Source organism: Ambystoma mexicanum, chromosome 1p (genome assembly GCF_040938575.1).
Source record: "Ambystoma mexicanum isolate Mex_15411 chromosome 1p, UKY_AmexF1_1, whole genome shotgun sequence".
In the NCBI taxonomy this organism is placed as follows: domain Eukaryota; kingdom Metazoa; phylum Chordata; class Amphibia; order Caudata; family Ambystomatidae; genus Ambystoma; species Ambystoma mexicanum.
The window spans coordinates 759,417,734-759,437,483 of NC_090921.1; the positions used below are offsets into that span (position 1 = coordinate 759,417,734).

General features: G+C 42.7%; 1 protein-coding gene across 1 annotated transcript in view; it reads right to left on the reverse strand.

The window, feature by feature from the left end:
• Positions 1–647: 647 nt before the first annotated feature.
• The window catches only part of LINGO4 (leucine rich repeat and Ig domain containing 4), a 608,425-nt gene continuing 589,322 nt past the window's right edge, over positions 648–19,750 (reverse strand). The window contains exon 6 of the mRNA XM_069650807.1: positions 648–3,035. Coding sequence (XP_069506908.1) covers positions 1,191–3,023 — 1,833 coding nt within the window. The 5' untranslated portion in view covers positions 3,024–3,035 and the 3' untranslated portion in view covers positions 648–1,190. The remainder of the gene's footprint in view (positions 3,036–19,750) is intronic.

Sequence of the window (19,750 nt, forward strand, 5' to 3'; positions counted from 1 at the left end):
AGCCAGTTTACAATGTTAGTGCGATTATATGATTTCCTTTGTTTTTTAGTGGCTGCTCTTGCAAAATAAACCACAGCTCCCCCGAGATATCTGTTTTTCATCTTCCAATCACACAGCTATTAGCAGGAACTGGGGAAGCTCAAACCAAACATGCACCAGACAACGGTTCTCTTACCCACATAGAAAACAACAACAGCGGCATAGAGAGAAACAGATATACAGTGAGAGAAAGAAAGAAATTGAGAGGTGGAGAGACTGGGACAGAGTGCAGAGAGAGCATGATAAAAGCAGAGGGGAAGGGAGGGAGGAAGTAAGAGAATGTGCTAGAGGGCGACTGAGCGCAACAATGGTGCATGATGACGTCAGGTACAGCCAGTAGGACATTTTATTGCCGGGCTTAAAATCAGAATGAAACTTGCATAAGAAACTATACAAAATGTGGTATAACTTTTTACTTTCCCCAACAGACGAGTCTCCTGTTTTACAGTGAAGCTATTTCTCTCATTTCTTGTTTTTGTTTTATTGAAACAAACACTGGAATTGCAAGTCCTAACCAAAAGAGCATGTCCTCAGCCACACCTAACCTTGGTTGCAGGCTAGACATGGTCTTGTTGTCAACTTTATGAAACTGACGTGCAGCCAAAGAACACAAGATAATAACGTTTATTTTTCACTTAATAAAAAGAATATATGCTGATGTTTATACCACGCAACACGTGTAACTATCACTGTCAATGTAATAAACATTTAATCAGGGCTTATTTTTTGCATGCTACATTAAAAATACTGACAATTTGCATACGAGGTAAGTTATGAAATAATAAACTTAATTACACAAATACATTACAAAATGAGTTTTCTGATGTTTCCCAGTGTAGTTGCCATTGTAGCATAGGCACACTAACTGATTCGCAGATATGCATTGTATTTATGTATATTCAATCTTTGCTTTTCTGATCCTTTTTGGAAATATACCTTCAACTGTGTCACAGCAGATTGTGGTGACTGGATCTGTGGTTCGGTTCTTTGGTTTTACTGTTAATATCCTCAAAATCAGGTTTGAAAGCCATACATCAAAGAGGGAATGAGAAATCACCTTTAAGTAAAAGTGTCTGCTTTGTAAATGTCCCTCCCAATTTGGTATTTTCAAAAGTAAAGCAACAGAAAATGACAGTGCAAGTGTACGACCCTTACATTAGCTTCATGGTAAATTTGTTGTCTTCATTTTCAAGTTCTTCGATTGGCGGATATGGCTTTCGTCGTACATATTCAATTTGTGCATTGTGTTTGATGTTGCCTCTGCTCAGGCTCAGACAAAAGATGAAGATAAAGCAGATGATGACAGCTGAGAGGAACGGAAGGAAGCCCATTGCCAGGACGACAGCCATTACCCACATGTTCAAGGTGAATGGCTTCAGAGCTGCATCTGGAGCTCTTCTACTGGGCTGGGAGACAACAGTCAAGAATGGGGTACTGGTGAATGTGTCTGAGAACTTGCTGATGACCTCGAGCTCTGCCAGAAGTGTATCGTTCCCTGCTGCATTGTGTGCAATGCAAAGATACCTCCCACTGTCTTTGGGCCGGGCATAGTAGATTTCCAGTGTTCCATCCGCTAGAACCCTAATCCGGCCATTGGTGTTTACATCAAGCAGGTCATTCTGAGGTGAGAGCCAGGATATGGTCGGTGGGGGATTTCCTTCACCCTTGCAGGTGAAAAATATCTTTTCCCCTTCATCAGCAATCAGTTGCTTAAGAAGCTTGTCATAGATTACCGGTTTCTGGCATGTAAAGTAGTCAGCAGGAATCTCTTCAGGAAAGTCCTCAAATGCCATCCCTTCCAGGGGTGCTGGTGTTGCACAAGCAGGCTGTTGCCCATCAAAGTTGATCATATCCCTCCTATAGATCAACCACAGTATGCGGCAGTCACAAGATAGAGGATTCCCATCCAAGCGCAAGATCTCAAGTGTCTCCAATGTATGAAAAACCTCTTCTTCCAGAGTCATCAAGAGGTTCTTGGAGACGTTCAGGAGGCGGAAGTAGACCAGGCCCTGTAAGGCCCCACTTGCAATGGATACAAGTCTACCACCGGAGAGATGGAGCTCCTGGAGCCGTAGCAAGACACTGAGTCTTCTGCTTTGGATCACAGAGATGGGGTTGTAGGACAGGTCTAGATGTGTGAGGTAGATCAAGTGCTGCAAAGCTTCATAGGGGACACTACTGAGGTTGCACCGAGTGAGGGTCAAGGCAGTCAGATTCACACCAAAAAGACTATTGGGCTCTAAAGTGTCCAGAAAAGGCCACTGGTCTATTTCTAGGACCTTCAGGTGGTTCAGGCGTTTGAAGGAATAATTATGGATAATGCTGATATTTAGTCTTCTGAATCTAAACTCCACCAGGTGATGAAGGTGGGAGAGAGCGTGGGCAGGGACACTTGTCAAGTTGCACTTTTCCAAGGTCAGCTGCTGCAAGTTATGAAGACTGCCAAATGCCCGATGTGACACAAATACCAATTGATTGTCCCCAGCCTCAAGGTTCCGCAGGTTGAAAAGGTCCTTAAAAGAATGGTCGAGAAGGATGACAATATCATTGTCACTAATGTCAAGGAAGGTCAGGTTAGGAAGCCCACTGAACACACCTGCTGGGACAAGTTTAAGCTTGTTATTTTTCAGCCTAAGAGTCATTAGGTTCTGGAGGTGCCTGAATGTCCCTGGTTCGATCTTAGAAATTACATTCTCACTTAAGTCCAGCTCCTTTAATGCTTTAAGGTGGGAAAACATGCCCTGATTCAAGGCTTTGATCCTGTTTTTGCTCAGGTCCAGAAGCTGGGATTCCGGTGGGATTTGGCCTGGTACTGAAGTGAGATGCCTGTGACTGCATAGTACTGTACTGTCTTGGGAGGAACATTCACACACCGATGGACAACTCCCGCTTATAGATGTGAGAATGGCTTCAAGTGCAAGGAAGAGAAGAGGATGCCAACATGGACGACCAGAGGGGAAGCAAGGCATCAACCCAAATGCCATCTTAAGATCTCTCTGTAAAAGAAAACAATTTCTATGTGTTACAAGAACAATGGAAATGCAGAAGTGCATAAGACTGCACATCATACACACATAGATTACTCTCTGCATCAACCTTTAACTAGATACTTGAGCATGCAACGCTCCCCTGTAGTTTTATCCCTGCCACCACTGCTGACTGCTAACACCTTTGAAACTCTGCAACTGCATATACAACACAAAACTTGGGCAAAATATATGTTTGCATAGGCTGTTTCTATTCCCTTTTGATGTGACTATTTTGTTAAACTTCTGATAGGTTATAGCTATTTGTCAACTTGAACTGTGAAATATCTCTTTAAGTGTGCATTATGTTGCACCTTCATGCAAATCTACTGAGGCATGTTAACAATTCTTTCAGAAAAATACATTGCGGAAATAGTTGAACCTTTCCATAAAATATATAAACACTAAAGACCCTGTGTGGGTCTCTTCATGCACAGCAAACCTCCTTGATGTTTCTTGACAGTCTATCACACTTAGTGGGGCAATGCAAAATGAGGCGAGCCTGCTGCATAATTTCAGGAGGCCACCTTATGGTTCCCTCTACTTAGATGGGTCACCCTTTCCCAACTCTCATGCTGGACTTCCTTTGCATCTTGTACTCATGGTGGCCCTGAAACATGCTGTTCCCATCTTCATCTTGTATCCTGACTTCTGCAATTGTATTTGCTCTCCCCTCTTGCTTCTCCACTCTTTTTGGCGGCTTACTCTCTGTTCTCTCCTCCTCTCCCCTTCTCCCTTTTCCTATCTCCTCCCCTCCTCCCCTTAATTTCTTCTATGCACTTACTCTATCAGAATTGTTCCTGTACCTAGTATGATAGCAACCTTCACCCTCCCCTTACTTGTCCCCCCCCATGCAGCAGTATTTGAAATGCCGTCAGGCCTAGTACGATAGTTGCTTGTTTTGATCTTCCCCTCCCTTTCTGCACCCCTCTCCCTCACCTTTTATTTTCTCTGGCACTACCAGAAATGTCATCAGGCCTAGTATGGTAGTCGCCTGTCTGTTTCCATTTCCTTCCAACTTTTCCCCTCTCTTCCTAATCTATGTCTTACCTCTTGCACTATCTGAAATGTCGTCAGGCCGAGTATGATAGTTCATTTCACATCCGTACTGTTCATGGCCTGTAAGAATGTCATTGTATTTTCCCTTGTTCCCTCCCTTGCCTTGAAGTGCTTTGAAACATATTCTGTATAGGCGCTATATAAATAAACTATCATATTATATCATGTCATATCATATCCGAGATATTTTCAGGCCTATGCCAAGCTGTCTGAACCAGATAGTGTGGCAACCCCTGCACTGATGGGACTGATGGGACTCCAAGGATTAATTGTGATGAATCCTTGTGATCCCTCACTAAAATCTGCCTAAAGCCTCAACCCAGGTGCCCAGGGAAAGGCAGACACTTCCTGTTCCGGACCTTGGGGGAAGTGTTCTGCGGGGGACCACCTGGGAAGGAGAAAAGGCCCAGGGAAGTGAGAGGAATCCGTTGGATGAGACCTAGTATTATCACAAATGCATAAGTAGATAATGGCTTGTTGTCATGAAAATGTGTATGTTCCACAAGTTGAACAAGTTGAACACCTCATTGTGGGAAAAATATTCCACAACCCTTTGTTAATGGTAATGTTTATTTATAAAGTGCCTATACACAAGGGAAGTGTTTGAAAGCGCTCAAGGAAGGTGGGAAGATGGCGGAAGACAACAGTCGAATCCGAGCCCTTAAAATTCTGAGACGATAATAGTTTGCACAGGCAGAGTAAGTGCATATAATACAATTACAGTTAAGACACAGCAAATACAGTTTTACAAAGTGCAATTAAGGGGTGAAGCCAGGGGAGAGCAGACAGACTACTTCAAGTTCCATAATTCCCTAAAAACTGGGATGAGGAAGAGGACTGAAGAGGAACAATGCAGGATTTGTGAAGTCATTGATGTAAATGACCCTCACCTGAAGGAGACTGGAGGCTTAAAAAGCCCTCTCAGGTGTAGGCAATAAAGAGAAGAGAAGGCAGAGAGCAGTGAGAGCAGAAGGAGCAGTGCAGACTGTATATGCAGCTGAAGTTGGGACTGGAGAAGGAAGACGCTGAGACCATTGGGAAGCCAAAGACTGTGGCTGGTCTGGAGAGGTCTATGTCTCCAGATGTCCCAGGTGCAAAGGTTGTGCAGCGGGAAGCGTGCAGAGGGAACGCTGGTCCTTTGAAGGCTCATTCTGCAGAGGCTGCGCAGCAGAAGGCAAAGGCAGCGAGGGAGTTTTCCCTCTTGAGAGATCTCCAGTGGCGGGTGTGCACCAGGACCTCTCAGGAGTCAGGAATGCTCAGGCAATGAGTGGCGAGGGCGAAGGAGAAACAAGAGAGACGGTTCGCCGAGTCGCATAGAACCATAGCAGTGGAAGACCTGCAACCGCGGAGAGGATCGGAAGCGTGTAAGTTCACAGTTTGAAAGTGACTCCGGGACGCTACGAGACTGCTCGCGTGGTCCAGGCAGGCAGTTTCACTTGTGTGTGAGTGAAAGAAGTGTTAACTGAACTTTTGAATACCGAACTATCAAAAAGCAGCAAACTTGGTATTTTAAAAACCCAAGTGACTGTACAATTAAGCATGTGAGTTTATGGAAAGTCCAACAACCAGGGGGGCAACATTGTTGGTATCGGGTAATAAAATGGTGGCAAAAATTTCGCCGGAAAAAAAATAGCGGCAAAAATGCTGTGGTTTGACCCGGTAAAGGTGTACCCCATTATACCATTTAGGGGGACTGGGGGTTGCGGGGGTGCCCCCCGCTCCCTTTAAATGGTATAATGGGTCCATGGGGTTGAGGGGGTGTCCCCCGCACCCTTTACATCAGGCTTGTCCAACCTTTTTGAATGTGGGGCCGAAGCATTAACTTTTTGTCACCCGGTGGGCCGGCGAGCCAAAAGTGAACACCCTCACCCAAAGCAGTATATTCAAAAGCGATGGTGTGTGACCTTTGACACAATAGCATCTCAGGCATAGCCATGCAGTCTCAAAGATAGCTTTTGGTGTGGGGGGCAGTGATCAAAGGTTAGTTTCTTGTGATTTCTTCCAGTGTGTATGTGTTGATATTTCTCTGAAACAGTGGTTGCGACCGACCGTAGCGATGGAGCTATAATGATTTAGGGTGGGTTTGGGGGGTGTCCCCCCCAAGATGTTTTTTCCAAATATGGGGCTGAAATTGTGCATTGTACAGCAGGAAAAGTGACCAAAAAGCCATAAGTTTATAATCAGTTCTAAAGGGGAACATGTACATTCCATGTCCCCAACACCATACAAGAACATTGTAGAACACACCATATTTTAATGATCAATGTGTCCCCAGTGTAAGACAGCATTGTCACTGATGTAACTCATTGGCATGCTGGTTGTGCCCAAAATATGCCTGTGTGGCAACATGTCTATGCTGGCTGTCCCCAATTTAGGCCAGCATTGTCCTCTACAAAGCATGATTGATGCTGCCTGAGCATGTGCAGTGTGCCCAATACATATGCCAGCTTATCTCTGTAATACACATTCATTACTTCTGTGGTAATGAAAGAAGCATAATCCAATTTCTATTAAAAATATAGAAACCCATTAGCTCCGCACCATTAGGCCCTGCAAGTACTGTCCCATTGAATGCTATTACACTGAACAAGGTCAACAGTATGGCAAGGTCCATAATGGGTTCTATGTGATAATTCTGAATTTTGAAGAACAAATACAAAAAAGACTGATTTATTTCAGCCGATTTGTGTGGTCAAAAGGCCGAATCATCACATTCTATTGCCCACCCATCCTGCTAAACCCCCCAAGAAGGTGATCCCACCTCACCCCACACTCCCACCCTCTCCCACACTGTTACCTTCTTTAGAATTCAGGGGAGTTACCTCCCTCAACGCCTCCGTTCCCCACCCATAGCATAGCATTCACCTTCACCACGTACACACTCAGAAACATGAAAACAGTCTCATTTGCCCTCTCTCTGCCAACTCTCCCCGCAGATGCAATGCAAGACGGGTGCACAGATGTACAAATACACTCAACCCAAAACGATTTTTAGAAATTGAGGGACAGACTTGCTTTGAATCTGTGCCTCCATTTCGAAAAATCGTTTTGGGTTAGGTGTACTTCTACATCCGTGCACACAGATGTAGAAGTATACCCAAACCAAAACGATGTTGGTCGGACCGAACATTGCAGAAATAAATAAATTAATTGGGTCCACGGACCCGACAAACATTGAACAAATAAATAAATAAACCGGGCCGTGGCAGAGGCAGTAACAATCCTCCGCCACGGCCCGGTTTATTTATTTATTTGTTCAATGTTTGCCGGGTCCATGGACCTGATTAATTTATTTATTTCTGCAATGTTGGTTCGACCACAGCCCGGTTTATTTATTTATTTGTTCAATGTTTTCTGTACAGCCTCGCGGGCCACATGAAATGGCTTGGAGGGCCGCATTGTGGCCCGCGGGCCGTATGTTGGACAACCTTGCTTTACATGATTGTGGTAGCAAAACAACAGCTTTTTTGCCACAATATTTTGTATACACTGCCATTTGTGCCGCGATTTTAAGACATGGAACCACATTGTTAAAAGTTAATGCATACAACCATTATCCAAGCCAAGAGAATCTGAAACCTAAGCAATATAAGTCCAACAGATATTGCCAAAGGCAAAAGGGGAGCAATAGAAGACCCAGGGGTTGTGAAGTTTGTTATTCATGTTTGATGAACTATATAACAAAAGCTAATATAAGCACACATTGCCAAAGCCAAGTAAGGAGCAGAACAAACCTTTATCCTTGGCAATATTTGGTTAATGGTGCAGTGGGGAAACAAAAGTGGCAAAGAGGCTGCTCTTCTGAAAAAGGTTATTCAAAGGGAAAGGGGCATAATTTGCAGATGAGTCTTAAAGAGCACAAAGATTGATATTGTTTCACTGAAAGGTTGATAAAGGTTTGACCAAAACAACTTAAAGAGGACCTAGGTAAGAGTGAAACATGCAGCCAAAGAGAACTGGGCCGAATGGCCCGAGGAGCCAGAGACACATCCCCTCCTGAGGGAAATATATGAACTCAGCGACGGATGGAGACCGACATCCAGGTTGTACACCCAAATAAACAACAGATCCAACCCAAAGAGCACAAGGCTGAAAGAAAAATGGGAGACAGACCTGGGAACCGAAATCACGGAGACTGAGTGGTCAAGAGCCCTGATATACCCAAAGGAGGTATCTAGGAATGCCAGGTTTAGACTGATCCAACTGAACATACTCTACAGAACATTTATGACCCCGCACAGGATATCCACGTTCAACAACACAGCCGACCCAAAATGTCCCTGGTGCTCCTCAGACCTGGCAGACATGATCCACATGTTCTGGACCTGCCCCAAATCTCAGAAACTATGGCAGGCCGCCGAACAAACCTGCAGGAACGCTGGCCTAGACACATACGAATGGACACCCAAGGAGTGCCTACTGGGCACTTACCCAAGATTAACTAAAATCAAGCACCTAGCAAAGATTATGGATATGGCCTGCGTGCTAATCAAGAGGACAATTGCCATGGCCTGGAAATCCCCAGCAGGCCCCAGGTATGAGCCCTGGATCAAAGAGATGGAGAGGTGGACCACGGCTGAGACCAGAGCCTGGGAGGAGGGGAACAGACGGGGAGGCGATGACGTGAGCAACACGCTAGAGGCTTGGAGGGCCCTCCTGAGAAACATGATCTTTTCAACGACCTATAAACCTCCCTGAGCCTGTCCCCCCCCGAACCCCAGAAGACAACAGCCAGCAAAGAACAGCCCATCAAACCTAACTACCCAACTTTGTCCCCGTCCTGAGTGGACAAATACAGAGAACTAGCTCCGGACCCATGCCCCTAACCTAGAAACGAGGAATACAAGGCCTTAATACACGGTGGGACAGTCAACGTTGTTGTTTTGTTGGTTTGTTTATTTGTTGTTGCATTTTTATAAGACTAATTGGCACCCAACGTATGCATCAGACGATATGACCCAGAGGAGTTACTTAACAGATATCCTTTTCTTATGTATGTACATTTACAAATGCCAATAAAAACATTTAAAAATAAAATTAAAGAGGACCTAGGTTTTTTTTAGAAATAGAGGTTGGGATCGCGCCCTTATAGTAACCGTGAATATTCAAAAGAGATCCGAACGCCTCTTAACTGTATCCAACCGCCTCACCAAGGACCAGAAAACACCAATTACAACCTTCTGGACGCAAACATCCACAGGTAATGTAAATTGCATAGGAAATAACAGATCTACCATATAATATTAATGATACAAAAAAGGGGTAAATACATTATATCATAAGCCCCATCCAAATAATAACTCATTGAATTATTAAATTCTTCGTTTATTTAAAAAAAGACATACAAATTAATTCACATTAAACATATCATTATAATTAAAGTGACTTGTGCAATACCATATACATTATACAATATTCCCAAATCAAGGATTTTTTATTCTAGCAAGAACATCAACCAGGGTTAACTTTACACTAAAGAATGACACTTATAACTGTTAGCATTCAATTAGATGGAACAATCGAATGTCTAACACCTATAAACTCGTACAGTTGTTGGGTACCTATATCTAGGTCCTCAAAATAGACAGAGCATGTCCTATTCTGTCACCCTGCTAAATTTAGCAGTGATCAAACTCCCTAAAGGTTTGATGATGCTAAAACAAAGAACATTGTGAAGTTGTTGCAAAGTTGTTCACGTTGAAGGTTACCCCTGAAGCACATTCTATTCGTGAAGAGCTTTTTCTGATGGCAAACATTTAAATTAGTAGGCCTGGCATGGGAGTAGATAAGGTAGAAGTTGATAAACTGATTGACCAGTTGATTGACCAGCTGAACTCTGGTCCTGATAATCATCATTTATGGTGCTGAAGGAAGAATTGTATAATCCTGTTGTACAGGAGCTACATTTCTTCAAAGCATTCAGTTGTGGCAAATCATCCTGACAAAGACAATTTTCATGATCTTGTGGAGAAGATCACTCTTATGCAAAAAAGAGAAAGCATATTCTATTTTGGTATATCCTTGAAGTGTTGGAGCTTTCCATTGTTCAGTGGAATTACAAAGAACTGTGTTAGAACTTTGTTACCAACCAGGACTCTCTTATTTTCTTTTGAACTGTGAAGCAAGAACAGTGGTCGAATTTGGCGAAGGGGAATTCGCCCAAATCATAAGCCAGGACTATGGTTATGTTACACGTTCAATTGTGATATTATTTTGTTAGAGTGTTTCCGTTAGGCAGGGAATTCCTCGTTAGGTTAGGGAAGTGTTTATCCAACTTTATCCAACTTTTTATTTATTTAATAAAATGACACATTTTGAAAACACATTTCTGACCCCTCACTGCATGTTATACTCATGATCTCATTCATGTTGCTTGAACATACATCACGACTCACCCAGCCCTAGACAAGTCAGTCCATGTGTTGTGAGTGAAGAGCTTGATGCTGGAGTTTCAGACCTAATCAGGTACACAGTGGAGAGAGTGGGGTGGGATGGAGGATGCATGACCTACACATCGGCCGAAGTAATGCTGCAATTTCAGCACCCTGCTTTTGTAGAACTGTAATGACATACACTCTGATGGATATACTTTCTTGAGTTTCCCCTGAGCAGACATCTGCATGGTCCTGGTGGATTGTAGGTTAGATGGAGTCATGATTAAGACTTTCATTGGCTATTATAGAACCCACACTCTCTCGTTTTCATACCTAATTTGGCTAAGGCAAGGAGCTAAATCTGCACACAGCAAATGCTCTTAACTGAGTAAACTGTGATATGAGGAAGCCTTTAACTACCAAGGAGACCTTTCAGGAATGTCACTGGTCATGAAGCATGGTTCCAAAAGACTCAACCATAAATCATACAAGGTTTTCACAGAGCAATCCATATTCCAATCGACTTTGCCAGAAGCAACGAAAAACATGAGGTGTGATGGTAACATGTGGCATGACATATGCACCTGTTTTGGAGGCAGTGGTGGGAGTTTGAGGATGTGTACTAGACCATTTGGTCGCATTACCTCTTTCACAGAGCCTTCGCATTCTTCAGATGAAAAGGGAGGGGGCAGAACATTCAAACGTGTGGCTCCATTGTGAATAAATCATGAATGAGTAGAGCACATACCAGTCCACACATAATAATCATATTTGAATGATTTCTTTGTATTTGTTTTGGTTCCTGTGTGGTGCTTTAGCTGCACCAGCCCAAATTGCCTAGACTAATAGCGCAAGTATGCCATAGATGATGCAACAATTGTTATTTTTAGTGTTTTCTCTCCTTAGGATTGGAGAAATTGTTTGTCATTCGATAACCATCAATCATTGCTTACCAGTTTACTAACTGTAGTCTCAATTTCTTGTCACTTGAAACTCCTCTGTCTGCATTTGCTAATGGGTTCCAGAAGGCAGAATAAATGTGCCTTCAAGATCTTTGCATGCTGGATCAACATGTAGTGGTGAGATGCAATAAATCCGGTAATTGTAGTGATCATATCACACAGATGCAGACCCAAGGACTCAACAGCGAAGGTCAGATTGTGCAAAGCTCACAGGACTATAGCTTCAAAGGGAGTTCAGCTGCAGATTCACCAGAACATTAATGAAGACTGCGTCTGCATTCCCCTCCCTAACATGTATCCCCCGTTGCCCCTAGATCTTACACTCTCTGTATCCTTCCACTGGTATCCTTAATAGTCTATCCTTCAAATTGTATCCATAGTATTGTACCCTATTTTCCCTTGTTGAGCAGCATCCCGTTGCTTCACAGCTATGTTTGCATTATGGGATACCCAGCAAATACATGTATGCATAGATACATACATACAGCATAAAATGGCTTGCAATGTTTTTTTTAATTCAATTCTAGTTTTCTTTTCATTGAGGTTGATCCTGTAGGAAGTTTCCAAGAATCAAAATGTTATACCATTTACAAGCAGAAACATTCCGGAATCTGAGATGTGCACATATCAATACCCTAAAAAGATACTGTTTCAATGTGCAAGGGAGATTATTCATATTATTTTGCGAAACCACTTAGCACCACTAAGGGACCTTACAAAGAAGACATATTTATTTGTGGTTTTTGCTCAAGGCACTGCTATTATTTCCCAAGGTTTGGGGCCAGTCAACCCTTCTGGCCAGTTTATTTACCTGTAATCACAAATGAGCACTAGCTTCTCTTCAAATCATTTTTATGCCAAATTGTAACTCTCGCGGCGATACACTATTTATGATCCAGCAAATGATATCATAAATGATACCACTGCAGCATGCTCTGGGCTGCAGAAAAGTATTCCCTGCATGATGATATCTTCTGTGATGTCTTGTATGAGATAATGAGAAGCACATGGCAGGGTGACATTCTTGATCATGCACAACTAGGACTTTCAGTAGTTCATATATTTTAGATTGGATTCATAATGACCTTTGAACTGAAACCTATCATAGAATGTTAGGTTTCTGTAACCGTAATTTAGCATGGGGTCTTGGCAGAGAATCATGACATCTCATAACGAAAGTTTGTTTGTGAATTATTTGGGTTTTGTTGTGATATACATTGATCATGTACTCCTGCAAACAGTAACAACAGTTTGTGGTTTACAGCTATGCTCTACAGGTATGCTGCTGATGGGGCATGCCATGTGGCCTGCTGACATTCCCTTGGGACAGTGTGCCCGTAGCCATACCCTCCAGACACTATGGCGAACACAATTGCACCATTGTCCTATCTCATGCCTTGGTGTGTGGACCAGCAGGACATTTGTGGATTTTGGGGGCAGGATTGCATATAGGGCATTGGGCCCAGGTTATGACAATGACACTAAGGGGCCAATGATAGGTGTGGGCCTCAGAAGGGGGTGTCAGGAAAAGCATAGTGGTGTAGGATTGCAGCTCCTAATTGGAAATAGTTATGTATGTTTTTGTGGCTGTGTAAAAGGCTCGGTAGTATGCACTAGGACTTGAATTTCATATGCCTTATGGTGTATGCTGACCTTTCAGATGTTCCTGTTCCATAGTGGCTCATATAGTAGATGGTCATTGTGCCTTGCAGGTCTATTATGGATGATCATTGCACGCACTTTTCTCTTGTAATTGGTTGGCAATTAGTATGTAAGAGGATGGTGGCCGGAAGGAGGTGAAACCAACTCCATAACAGTGGATTCCACAAACCTTTGCCAGATTCCACAGCAATCAAGGGAGTATCTTATAATAATAAACTCCCCACCCCCTTTTGGAGATTATTTCCAGCTGGCATTCTGCGTTCATCAGTGTGTTATCTTGAGCCTTATTTGGAGGACAAGAGAAGGGCAGAACCTGGTGATTTCAGATCATGGGAGGATGTGATGCCTGTAGGTTTTTCCCTCAAGGATTGACCAATTTCAGAAACTGCCAGCCACTGTTTGCAGCTTGGCAGTATAAGTGCAGAATGTAAAGGGTGAGAATGCGCGGAGTGACGAGGGAGTGTTCCTTGTGTGGGGCTGTCTATGTTAAGCTCACGAATTGCTGTGGATTGCGGAGGATTTTCCAGTCTTTCTACCATTGTTACCAGCTGAGGAGGCAGACTATTGACAAAAACCCCTCTCACTCGCAGAGCGACGCAGAGTGACGAGGGAGTGTTCCTTGTGTGGGGCTGTCTACGTTTAGCTCACAAATTGCTGTGGATTGCTCAGGATTTTCAGTCTTTCTACCATTATTACCAGCTGAGGAGGCGGACTATTGACAAAAACCCCTCTCACTCGCGGAGCGACGCAGAGTGATGTGGGAGTGTTCCTTGTGTTCGTCGTGAGCGGTGTGAGCCGTGGTAATGGAACCGGCTCCCGCTTTGCGAGCGGTAAGTCCCGCCTCGCCGCTGACCCAATTGAGGTCGAGGCGATTACAGTCTGTTCCAGCAGGGTGCCGTAACGAGGAGACGAGAGATGGGAAAGACGGTAAGAACGCCACTATATGTGGCTTATTTGGGTTACAGAACACCTATAGAAAAATGCTGACTGTGAAAGCTTGTGAGAAGAGGACCCCCCCGCTCCTCAAGCCACCCCGGCTCCGTGAGCGCAGGATTGCGTAGGTGACCCAGGCTTGTCATGCTTGGGCGTTTTAACCCCCCCGGATGCAGGCGTGGGCGGGAGCGGGTGCGTGGGCTTTGGGCTGAGGGAGGCCGTGATGCCAGTTTCCTCGGATGCTCGCTCAGCTCAGTTGAAGGGGAGTGCGGTTGAAGGTTAGCTGTCAGTGGGCTCCAGCGACGGGTTGGCAGTTATGACTGAATGTTCTTGTGATTACCGTGCTTATGGTCGTGAGGAGCACCTGAAAGTCGCAGGCGGAAGGGATGATAAGATCGAACCCACTCCCGAAGCTAATCGAGACCTCAGGGAAAGAGGTTCAGGGCAGTCCTGCCATTGTGGTGGGGCATTTAACCATGGAAAGATGAACACTGATCAAATAATGGCATTTCAGATGAGGACGGAATACTGCAGAAATGCTGCATTGTTGAGTGCCCAGTTTTGTGAGGGACGGAAACAAGTTGTGATGCCATCTAGCCTCAGAACATCTCCCCCATCACTGCGAGTGCTTGCATGGCGAGTGCTGCAACAACATAACAATAAATTATGCAACAACTGAACTGTCCACACTGCTGTTTTCAGGATCAGCTGCATGTTCAGAGGAAAAATTAAGAACAGAAGGTTGTTCGGACCCTCAAACTCAAACGGCCAACCACCCAAACTCCAACTTGGAATCTGAAAGTGAGGTCTTTGTGATAGCCGATGATCAGATCTTTGTAGATGGCAACCTGAAATATCGCCTACAGAAAGGAGAAATTCACTGTTTCTGGCTGATAAATTGATCATGGATCTAAAAAACATTAATGCAAAGTTTGTAGTCCCTGCGACTCAACTGAAGAACCTTCTAGTGTTTGAAAAATTTGACAGTGCTCACTTGATGTCCAAAGAGTTGAGAAATGCAGGAAGCAGAAGTTCCATGGAAAAGTCAATGAGAGAACAAAAAAAGCACGATGACCCTTATTGTCCATATAAACGCAGAAGGATTGGGTCTACTTCTAGTACAATTGCAGTAGCCTGCTCACAGAATAGAGAAAATCAAAACAGTTGTCGACATCAAAAACAAAAAAAGGCATTTGCAGGAGCAAATGCAATGAGAAAAAGCAGGAGTCAGCACAGTTCGAATAGAAAATCAGATGCTTCAGACACAAGCGATGAGAGCAGTACTGATACAGACCCCTCGCTTGCTGAAAGAGAATTCCCCAAAGTACGGAGACAGAATAACCGAAAGAATTATGATTCCTTAACAGGGTGGAGGGATCCGCAATCGGATTGCTTTGAATTGGTAGAGCAAGTGATAAATCAGCTGCGACCAAACATCATTTCAGCTTTGACAATAACTGTTGCTCCCTTGATAAATCTTTACGAATACCTAAATGAGAGCTTAGGTGAACAAATCTCCTTAATGGCTGTAGTTAATACAAAACTAACAAAGATAGAACAATGGCATCAAGAGGAGTAAATTCATCGCTCTAATGACCAGCTGTATAATGATGTTTTTCGTTGCTCAAGTAAAGGAACAAGTAAAAAATAGCGCAGACGATAAACGTATTTTTGCTGAATTAGCACGTGAGGCTCTAGCAATTCTGAAAAAACAGCACAGAATGGAAGAAGAGAAGCTGCCACAAGCAAAAGAGGCTGGTGTGAGATCAACAGAAATAATAAGAGAAAATGACTTGGCAAACAGAAAGAGAAGTGAAAACAAGGATATGCATACGGACCAAACAATCGAAAAACCAGAGAATTGTGCAATGAACAGTGAAGCTGCCCCAAGACCCTCATCTCGGTCCCTTGTGGATTTAACAGATGTAGACGAGAATACAAAGAGAAAACAGTCCGAAAAAATTCTTGTATCCAAACAAGGAAGAAAAGAGTCCCAATTGAGCGAGAGTCTTGAAGATGATGTGGGTTCCTGTCTATCCTCAACTTCAGCGAATGCAGAGGGTATTATGGGGCATGCCCTGCCTTCAGAGGTCCTACCCCAAGAGAAAACAGAAGACAAAAATGAAACGTTTGCTATTTTTGACAAAAATAAAAGAGAGATCCTTAATAAAGGTGGAGAGAAAGAAAAATTACCAAAAAAAACAAATAAAGAAGAAAAAAAAACATGCCAAACAAAAAGAATGCAAACGCTAAAAATTCCTGTAAATTCTTGCGGAATATCAAATCCTTGAATGTAACGATTCAAACTGCCACAAGTTGTCAGAATCCAAGTTCCCGGGCTCAAACTGCCCCGTAGTACTTGAGACTTCAGAGAAGAATCAAGAACTGGAAAAAAAATTGAAATCATTCCAGATTCCTCAGAGGACGATGAGGAGAAAATAATGGAAGACCTGGCAAACTTGTCTACATATGACTCCAAAGCTGCAACTCAACACTTAAAGAGGAAGATGGTCCGGAAGCACAAATGATGCTAGAGTGGCATAACAACAATAATGAGTTAGAAAAAACATCAGAGGGAAATAGGCAGAGAAGAACTTGTACTATAGCGGTTACACCAGAGAAAGAAAAAAAAAAGACTGCGCAAAGTGATGGATCAGAAGACAAAGTAATTGAATTAAAAAAGCACATGACTTTGGACGAAAGTAAGCAATAATAAACAGGAAAAAAGTGCTGTACATCCGCAGGTCAAAAGGTTTGATCTAAAACACAGATATACCACGCTCATAAATGATGGCGCAGGAAGGGAGAAAGGACCGATTAATAACAAACAAAGCAATATCGTGAGGTTTGAAGACGGAAAAGAACTATGGAAAGAAGATAAGAGGGTCCCTCCCGTTTATAAATCAAAAACAGCCTGTACAAAAGAAAAAAAAAACAGCAGGATATAACCTCAAACTTCTGTTTACTACTAGAAAGAAATCGACCTTCTGAGGATGGGCTCATTCTAAACAGATATAATGTTCTCCAGCTTTTGAATTATATACCACAATTGCGCTCAATAACAACGAACGACATTAAAACTGTAGAATTTATACACGATGCAATAACAGACCGTGTATTGCTGCATATTTATTCAAGAGCTATTAGAGACATTATAGTCGATAACATCATTGAATTTAAAGCCGTAGGTTTTGGAATAATCGAACCATAGGGAGACGCCCCTAATGTAAGAATTCCGATACCATCAACCCAAAAACCTAAAAGAAGGGAAGAGAAGTTCCCAAAAGAGAAAACTACTGGCAGTCCAAAAGTTCACTTTGAAAAAATGAGAAAAGAATCAGATGATGAACTTGATTTGAGTGAGGATGAAAATAAGGCTGAACCAAAGAAACAGATTAAGATCACATTTGCATGTAAAAAACAGTGCGAATATAGCGGAAGATCTGTTGAAAAAACGGAAAGATCGGAAAAAGTGGAGCTGGGTGGCTGCCTCACTGAACTCTCAACAAAAGAAGTAATGCCAGGAAAAAACTAGCGCTCATGAAATCTTGATGGGGACTTGGCATACAAGAGGATTCATGCACCTGCTGAATAATAGCCTAAGTTGCATTGGAAATTTGCATATAATTTGCCTCCAAGAAACGTGGCTCACAAACCAACCAACGGTGGAAGGCTATGAAGTAGCCTGTAACCCGGCCATTAAGCAGACCAAAGGAAGACCGATGGCCTGCCTGTTAACACTTGTTAAACGAAGCAATGGCATGAGAATATCAAAATCAATAAATCTCACACCATATTTGCAACATGTCATCATAACCACAGAGAAAGAGAATGCAGGTGGAAAGGTCATGAAGCTTCACGTAATTAACCTATATTGGCAGAACGATGCCTCAGATGAATGGCTATATTTGGATGCAGTGGGCGACTTAATAGACACAATTCTACCCAGTGAGAAGAGCCCTAAATTTATACTCTGTGGAGACCTTAATATGGAATGCCTACGAGCTCAAAAAACACAGGGACCCATCATGCCCAAAACCCTCGACAAAAAAAAAATGGTTGATATTTACCTGGGCTGAGGAGATGGAAGTTCGAGGAATGGTGAGATTAAACGGAAATCTGAAAGGGGACATACTGCCTAAACCAACTAGGCGAAATGAAAAATATGAAAGTACCCTTGATTACTTCTATGCTTCAAGAATTCTGACGAGTAACATCACTGATCTAAATGTAATTGAGATGCAACATAGCGATCATGATTTGGTCAAAATTACTCTTTTAGGTCTAACAAGCAAAAAAGAGCAGCGATGGAACCACGTAATATCCAGTACCCCGGGGAGAAATCGTCTGAAGCTCAAAGAAACACAGATCCTTACAATGGCGGAATCATTGTTAGATGAGAATCCACATGGCAACGTGGATACACTAGAATATTCGACATTGCTTCAAGTGTACACGGAAATTGAAAAGGAGAGTAAGACCAAAAATGTTAACAACACACATGTGTACGACAAAGCGGTTGTATAAAAAAAAGTGAAATGCGAAAAATTATTAGGTCCTTGTCTAGAAATTCAGCATCTAATTACACTGAACGGAAAAGAAAAGCACAAAACTCCTATAAAAAGTGGCTTTGCTCACTTAAAAGCATCATGTTGCAGAAGGATGCAGAAAAAATGTTACAAATTTTGACAACTAAAAATGCTTGCTCATTCTGGGAAGTAATCAACAACATGGCTGTCCCCCAGAATTCCATACAAAATAACATGGTAACAGAAGCCGATTGGTTAGAACATTTTAGAAGGCTGTTTGCCAAAAACATGCCCAATCAACATCATGCGCAAAAAAAATTAATAAGATGGGACATAATTATAGACAAGATCGATATCTTGGATAACATCAAACGACTAAGCTCGTCAAGAGCCCCCGGCCCAGACGGGCTCACAAATCAGATGCTAAAACTCCATCCGGAAGCATGGGCCAAATTTTCTTTCATTTTGTTCCAAAAAATCATCGCTGAAAAATGAATCCCTGAGACCTGGAAATCGGCTAGAATCGTCCCTATATTTAAGAAAGGAGTAAGTATTGATCCTAAAAATTATAGGCCGATTGCCCTTTTAGATGTTGTGGGGAAAATCTTTGCAACATAACTATTGATCCAATTGACAAACTGGATAAAAGTAGCAGAAGTTGCCGATAAATGACAAACTGGGTTTGTTAAAGGAGTTGGCTGTGGACTAAACCTATTGCTAATCAATCTATTCAAGACGGAGGCAATAAGAACAAAAACAAAAATATACTTAGCCTTTGTAGATTTAGCTCACACGTTTGATTCAGTTGATCGTGAGCTACTATGGAACAAACTTAGTAACTGGGGATGCCCTGACAGTCTGCTTGCCGCAATTAGAGAATTGTACTCCGAAACAACGATAAAAATCAGACTGGATCAACTAGGAACTCTGTCTTCAGCGATTAAGATCACTAGAGGTGCGAAGCATGGGTGCCCACTGGGAGAAACTTTATTTAGCACTTTTATCTCAGACATTGGAAGATCCCTTGAAACTATAAGATCATTCGATCCAAAAATAAATTGAAATAGACTAGGATATATCATTTATGCTGACATCGTAATACTTGATGTAACACCTATCGGTTTACAGAGAAAATTGACGGCATTGAAGGATTATACCGAGGCTAA